This window comes from Camellia sinensis, chromosome 15, assembly GCF_055761805.1.
Source record: "Camellia sinensis isolate YWXY chromosome 15, ASM5576180v1, whole genome shotgun sequence".
Lineage (NCBI taxonomy): Eukaryota > Viridiplantae > Streptophyta > Magnoliopsida > Ericales > Theaceae > Camellia > Camellia sinensis.
In genome coordinates this window covers 112,922,170-112,930,357 of record NC_138975.1, presented here as the reverse complement: position 1 = coordinate 112,930,357, position 8,188 = coordinate 112,922,170, and the positions used below count along the sequence as shown (strand labels likewise).

The window sequence follows — 8,188 nt, the reverse complement described above, 5'->3', positions numbered from 1 at the left end:
CCCATATCTCCATCCTTATTAATAATCGAATCTAGATAATGGAATTGTTTACTCTTTAAGTATCTCTTGATTTTCAATCTTCACTTCTCCTCATTATTAGGAATCAAAGATCATAAATTACCTCAAAAGTGTCAATTTCTTGGCCAGCTCAACTGCAAAGTTTTTGATTGTTCTATTGTTTGTAGTAAAATGCACTCATTTTTATTTTTATTTTTTGTTTTTCATAGATTGTTCTTATAATTATTTTTGTTACCTTGCTGGCTCAGGCACTTCCATATTTCCTACCCTATTCTTTCTTGTAGTTTGTTATCCATTTTCCTAAGATTGCACTAGAAACATGGATTTGAGTTTGGAAGTGGATTCAATTCTAAGGATTTAAAATCTAAGCAGTGAAAATTCTTAGATTTCAAATTCTTTCTTTCAATGCTAAGAATTAGTAGATGAATTTGGGAACATACACACACAATATGTACATGCATATAGGTATATAATGTTTGAGCTAGGGTTGTGGATTTGTAGAAAATCATACATATATAGAGAGAGGGAGGGAGGGAGGGAGGGAGAGAGAGATTTGTTTGAATTTCCAATCCATGTGGCTTTCAGCAATCCAAACAGCATGCAAGGTTTTGGCCCAGAATTATAAATCCACATAACTGGAATATAAAATCCGAACATAGCCCAAAGGTAATATATTTCTTAGGATTGAGCTCAAGCAAATCTTACTTTATTTTAAACATATCTTGTTTTGTATGTGATAATGGTCCTCTTAATTGGCTTGCTTTTAAGCAATTGTTGTTTTGTGGAGTGTGATTTTACGCTCTTCCAGTATTCATTCCCTGTTCATTAAGGTCTTCATATTGCGGTTTTATGTAGAAGGTTAAACAGTCACGGGTAAGGACTCAAAGGCGAAGGAGTCAGGAGGAAAAGGAAAGGGAAAGCACGCAGTGGGAGGAAGTGATGATAGTGCCTCAGAAAGTAAAGGAAAAAGTGTGAAGACAGATGGGCTTGGCACATGCACATATGTCAAAGGTTGTTTCTTCCCCTTAATGCTGTTTTTCAGGAGCTTCTATGTTATTTTAACTGCAATTTATCTAGTATGTTGAGTCTCCTGATTTGACTCTGGGTTTTGGATTTTGTTTCTAGCAAGGCATATCTTATGTGAGAAGCAAGGGAAGATTAATGAAGCATACAAGAAGCTACAAGATTGCTGGAAAAGTAATGGAGATAAGGTTCCACCTGCTGAGTTCGCAAAGGTGATTTCCCTATTACATTGTCCATTTTCTTCTTTTATTTAATACTTTTACACTTGTTGGTCAAGGTTGTGTCAGTAGCAATTTCTGGTTTTGACCTTTGAGGGGATCATTGTTTACTCTTTCATATTTTTGGAATAATTTATGATTTTGATGGTGAACCTGATTCAGTTGTATTTAGTTGGTTTTTATTTAGGTATTCAAGGGGTTCGTCATTTTCACTTAGCTACTTGCTTTCTAAAATGTGCTAATTAATCATGATCTCTTCAACTTAATGATTTTTATAACAGTGTTTGAAGTACTACATTACAAAACCTTGGTCATTGGAAACAAATTGCGCCTGATTATGTGCATGAACACAATATGCTCATAAGTTAACTATTGGTCCATTTGTTTGGGCGGGAAATTGTTTTCTTCATTTTCTGGCATTTGTTACAATGCAAAAATGAAAATCAACCGAAAATGTTTTATGTGGTAAAAATAAATCTAATTGGGCGGAAAATGTTGGCACTTTTAAAAGGTGCAAAACATTTTCTAGACTGAAGTCTTACCAATGCCACCGCACTAGCACTACCACCACTACACTACCACCACCACCGCCACCATCACTGCCACTGCCACTGCCACTGCCACAACCTCCATCACACCCCCACCTCCCCCACACCCTGCCACCACCACCACCCTACCATCACTAGTACAACCTTTTAGTACACTAGTTTCAGGGAAGCAACCAAACATAGAAAATGTTTTCCGCTGAAACAAATGGAGCATAAGAAAATGGTTCGAATGTTCTCTGTACATTCTTCCAAAGAGAGTTTTTGGCCAAGATATTGTCTCAGGAACATTTGAAGGAGTAATAACACTGACATCTCTGTGCTCCTTTTCTGTCTTTTTCTTCCAGCTAGCAGCAGAATATTCAGAGTGTCCATCAGGGAAGAAGGGTGGAGACTTGGGATGGTTTCCGCGAGGCAAGATGACTGGTCCATTTCAGGATGTTGCCTTTAGTACACCTGTTGGAGCTACCAGTGCACCATTTAAATCAATGTATGCTATTTTAATTCCTGATTTTTGCTCTGCAAACCTACTAACCATGTGTTAAGCTCTATCTTATGCTGTTCATGTTGCTCAGACCAGCTAACTCTGTTATGCTATTGATGGTACAGGCATGGATACCACATTATCTTGTCCGAAGAGAGGAAGAATTGATAGAACTTGGCATTCGAAGTTAGGCTCTGTTGGATTATCAACCATGAAATCGAAGTAAGCATTTTGTATTCTTCTGTTCGAGACTTTGGCTTGATGTTGGCATGGCATTTAGTACATAATTGACTTGATGATGCTTCACCTTCTTAGATATTGGTATGATAAGTCGTTTTCCTTCATCATTATTATCAAATGTTATAGAGTTCTGACTGTTGGTTTTGGTCTTCCACTACAAGAAAAACAGAGTATAGTGTCTTTTTTTTTTTTACGGCGTTTTTCAAAAATGTTGTGAAATCTGCCCCGATTTTTCAAATTCCAAAAAAGGTAAACTAAACCATCTTGTTTTGTGTGCTGGTTATAAGAAAACAGTGAGTTAACACTGTGCTGTTGAAATAAGATTATTAAATTATTTATTATTTCTTTTAATTGTAGTTGTACTCGTAGGGAATTCAAATAAATTAAAAAGAAAAAATTTTCTACTCTGATCAACAGATGCGCGACTTTAGGAAGAGACAGAAATCGAGTCTTGGATCTTTGAGGCATCAGACCTTTGATCTCCATCAGTTCTTCGGTTGTTTGATTTGAAAAATCTTGTTCTGCTCTTGATTTGAACGTATATCTTCCAAATTGTTCGAATCCCTATGATCTAAATCAATCTAGGGCTCAAGGTTAGCGTTTTCAGGAGTGTATATCTTACAGATTGTTCGAATCCATATGATCTAAATCGGCCTAGGGCTCAAGGTTAGGGTTTTCTAATATGGATTTGCTACATTCACACAAGATCTATAAAATTCCATGGCTAAAACTAACGATTTGGAATTGTTTCTCTCGATTTAGTTGATTTCCAGCTTTTTTTTTGCTTTTGTTTTGTGTTTCTTTTTTCGTTTTTGCTCCTTTACTCTTTCTAGTCCTTGTATGGAAAACTCTTCTCTTTCATCAGATTGAGCAGCAGAAATGGCGAATCGATTTATCTAGGGTTTCGAGTGCGGTGTTAGTGTCTCTGATCATGGACGGGAAAAGCAATTGGCATTGGATGTGGATCGTTGGAAACAGTGACTAGGAGCTCAACGATGAAGAGATATAGATCATAGTTATTCTTGTGGTTGATTTTCACTGAACTTCGTTCTGATTTCTAACAAGTAATCTTTGCTCAAAATCATGATTCCCTTCAGCTTCGTTTTGTGGGTGATCTTCTAATGGAGTTGGGTGCTGGGGTAGAGTTGGCAACTACAGCTGTGCCACACCTTTTTCTGCCTTTAGCTTGTGCTACCAATGTGGCCAAGGGTCAACCCTTCTCTGTCTCTCATTTTCTTCCCATTTTATAAATTCCGGGTAATCTATGTGATGAATTAGCTTTATTGCTTTACTTTCATATTGTTTCACTTGCAGAATGTTGGTGCTGTCACATCAACCTCGACTCGCACTCCAATATACAAAGCCTTTCCCAAAGGTGAAAACATTGGGGATGCTACTGCGAAGGGAGAATGTGTTGGCAATGTTGCCGATCTGGTATGCTTCTCCAACTTCCTTTACAATTTCCAGAAGCTTGTGTTTGCACCGAGCCAATTGAGAACATATTTTGATGGCTGCTATAGTGACTGTTGCCACGTAGTTAAATTGATCTTTATATTTTGTACTTTGTTTCCAGTCCTAATATTATTTGGAGAACAGAGGCATTACTGAAGGAGATGGGTTTCATTACTCTGTATAGTTAATCGAGTGCATCAAAAATATAGTCAATCCCATTAATTTCCCCTTGGCATTTTATTGAACCTTTTTTTCATGGCACAAGCAAATCAGAGTATGGCATTACACTGTATTTTATATATATATATACTAAGTGGAACATATGATATACGTAGAGACATCATGTTACGAGAAGCACTTGCACTCGACTTGACTGCAATAGACAAAAGCTGTTCTTTTGCTGTCCAACAAAAATGGCAATTAGATATTGGTCAGTACTAGTAGTCTTGGAAGTTGACCTTCTCATTATTATGATTTAGCTGATACTATAAATTGACCTTTTTGCAACTTCTCATTTTGAAAGATTGAAACTAAAAAAAAAAAAAATGTTTGGTAGTTTTTCCTATAATTTGATGGGTGCTACAGATTCAAACTTCTCATTTTTTGTTTTTGTTGTACTCAGTTACAGTTTATCTTGCATTTGGGCACATAGTTTTGTGACTCACAATTATTTGGAGTAAAGTCTGCAAGTTGCTTTATAAGGACATGTGCTAAGACTGATTGTGCCTTTATGTTTCTTGATTGTCACTATGAATCTCTTAATTTTCTATTGTCAATAGTGTGCAGTTTATAACCTTTAAAATGGCTTCATTTGGAATTGTAAATGAAGGGAAACAAATTGGAGTCTATCTAGTCTTATTTTAAATTAAAAATATAAAAAGGTATTCAAATTGATGTGTCAGTATGATCAACAGCGTCTTTTATGATCTGGAATTAAATGCTTAATTTTCATAAGTGCTTGATGTCTACTATGCGTTTCCCAGTCAAACTTCTGGGACTAGTTAATTTGAGCTTTTTAGAATTGTTCCCTTAGAAGACGAATTTTAGATCCTACATATTGTTGTAAATTAATTTGTCTCTCTCACATGTGTGTGCATGCCGTGGTGTGGCAATGAAGGGAGACATCCTGGAAGATCCAGCAAAGGAGCCAAACAAGGATATGTACATGATGACTATTGGGCCAGAAGATGCACCCAACCAACCTGAGTAAGTTTGCTTGTTTGATGTGCATTTCAATTCCTTTAATTTAGTCAAATCTTGATTTATGCATTTGCTTCTTTGTTTTTCCCCCTCCATGTAGATATGTACAAATTGGGATGGTTTCAGGGCTTCCTGTTTCAGTCAATGGAAAGGAATTCTCCCCTGCATCTCTGTTTTCTGAGCTGAATGAAATTGGTGGGCATATTATTTTTTTTCTTTTCAAAAATTTGACTATGATGAGTTTTATTGATTGCATGGTGGATCCAAGAACATGCATAAATGTCACCCCGTGTATTGTACAATTGGGGGTAAGTTCTTTCTCCTTTTGAAAATTTGTATAAAATTTCTCTCTCCCTCACACACACACACACACACACACAAATTTTGTTATATGCCATTCAGATTTTTAATTGGCCAAGTATTGTGTAGAACATCTTCAAGGAATCCTTGAGAGAATCAAATTTGTGGAGGGTGTTCTAAATAGAAACCTCAAGTGATGAAACTGGATGAGAGAGAGAGGGAGAGAGAGAGAGAGAGAGAGAGAGAGAGAGAGAGATGAATTCAAAATTCCTAAACCATTATATTGTGCTTTTCAATATTTTGATGTCATGCTGATAAGTGTATATACTCTGCTCATTTGAGATATAAAATTAGTAGCACAAATTGATTACTTTTTTATTTATTTTATCTAAATAGATAGTTAGCGATTGTTTACATGTTCTATCCTGTACTTCAAGCTTTATATTTATATTGTACGTGTTGCTTTTGCTTCCCAGAAAACCATTTCAAAAGTAAGTCCTGGGTCATCAAATGCATCTGGTTCTAGCTCATCAAAAGAGCAGCATAATCAACAATATCCAGGTTTTTCCTTTTATATACACATTTTAAAAAATTTTGTTACTTTATTATATTTACTGAACTCAAAATTTATCTATTGCCAATCCTCATATATATCCCCCTCCTGGGCGGACCTGGTTTCTTGTGTCAGCAATGCCTTTAGCCTTTAAACTGATGCTTGTTTTTTTGCAGTGCCAGATGTCAAACGCAGAAAGCGACATCAGAGAAAGCATTTTGAGAACCAAGAACCATGTCTGATGAGCGGTGTCTATTTTAAGAATTTGAAACGGCAGGCAGCCATAAAAGTTGACAAGAAACAAATTCACTTGGGCAGCCAAAATTTTTTGTGAAAGATAACCTCCAAAGTTTTTAAAATGACCATGAATCATAATGAAAAACTTTGACCTTCTTTGGTTTAGTTTATGAATTGCTTTTGAGTTTTTTTGTTTTTCAATTTTTTTTGGGCGGAGGGGTGCTCTCTGGTGATCTTTTTTCATATTCTAGTCTTTTTTTTTTTTAAAACCTTTTAGATGCGTCTAATCTAGATACACTTAAAAGATAAAATATTTGTAAAAAAATCTGAAATTGTCTTCAATCAACTTTTTCCAGATTTTTTTATAAATATTTTAAATTTTAAGTGCATCTAAAATTAGGCAAATCTAAAAAAATTAAAAAATTAAAAACTAAAATATGAAGAAAAAAAATTCACTATAGACAATAAAACAAAATAAAAAACTCAAAAACAATATTGAGTTCCAAAAGTTGGTTTGAACTCAAATAGGATAACAATGAATGATGAATACTTTTAATTGGCCATGCCTCACATGGAGAACATAATCTAATACACCAAACAATTGAGGTGTACATGCTTTGCACTAGAGAGGCCATGGCTAAATATGTATCTACCAAAGCTTGTAAATGTGAATGCATAAGTTTTTAAAATGACCAAGAATCAACACACAAGCACTTCAAATTTCAAATTTTATCTTTAGTGAGAAGAAGTTATTTAAAATTAAATATGAATGTATAAATACTTTTCTGTTCAAGGTGTTGTTGAACATTTCATTACAGAATAGGAAACTTGCCCTCATCGAGATGAACTTGACATTCTTAGTTTCAATTATTGAACTTCTTACATGAGTCTTAACCTTATATTTTTTTTCTTGGTTTTTTCCCCGGAATATGATTTTTACAAAAGAGATTCTTATTTTTTATGTTTAAATTTAAACTAGGTATTAGATCATCAAAAAAAAAAAAAAAAAAAAAAAAGGTATTATAATAAGCTCAATAACAACCCAAGACAAGCTCCCCATATACGTATTGTTACATAGACTCAGGTACAAGTATCGGGTGCGGTTGTGTATCCAAGTGTCAGACCTTCATAAATTTAAATCTTGGGATACATATCCAAAATTGGACATGGGTACGAGAACACGTCATGTGCACATATATATTGCATATTATATGATACTCTCGGATGAGATGTTGTAAATTGTGTAGAAATATAGTAGAAATTAAATAGGATATAGAAAATATATGAAATTTCTGTATCTAATTCATGTGAGAGGCTAAAAATATTGCCTTACTGACAAATGTCAGTTTTTTCTTCATGTATTCTCACAAATTAAAGGATTTAAGTGTTTAAATTGTGTACGAGTGTCGGACAAATATCCCACACCCTTACCCATGCCATATCCAGTGGCCATGGGTACTATGGGAGAAATAGAACAATCCATGTAACACAGCTCCTCTTATTTATGTGCAAAACAAGTACAAGGTGCACATGAGTTACAGGTCGCAAACTGTGATGTGCAAGTCTTTTGAGAGTTTCGCCCAAAAATTATAAAAAAAAAAACCTCAATGCATTTTACCTTAGCCTCGCCTCGAAATGAGCCTCAATACATCTTTTAAATACACAATATATCTATATAAACATGACATATTGTAGGATTTGTGGCTCGAATCATACATTAACTTTCTAAGATTAATAATGCATATTTTGAAAGATTATTAAAAAGTAATTGAATTTTTTTAAAAAAAAAATTAAAGAAAAAGAAAAAGAAGAGTCATAAAAATGAGAATTACATCTTAAAATTCCAAATCAGTGACAGGCCTCTCTAATCTTCTCAAAAAACCATATTCATATCTCAAAAGGTTTATGAATGCAATGG

The 8,188-nt window shown here is 34.7% G+C and overlaps 1 protein-coding gene across 1 annotated transcript; it reads left to right on the top strand.

Moving 5' to 3' along the window:
* Window positions 1-881: 881 nt before the first annotated feature.
* Window positions 882-6,343, top strand: LOC145813209 (uncharacterized; the record flags this gene model as incomplete). The annotated part of the gene is made up of 9 exons (XM_082908490.1): window positions 882-1,029; window positions 1,144-1,253; window positions 2,152-2,294; window positions 2,414-2,510; window positions 3,394-3,962; window positions 5,098-5,186; window positions 5,281-5,488; window positions 5,957-6,041; window positions 6,210-6,343. Coding segments are annotated over 4 exons (444 nt in total), but the record flags the coding sequence as incomplete, so codon positions are not given.
* Between the last annotated feature and the right edge of the window lie 1,845 nt (window positions 6,344-8,188).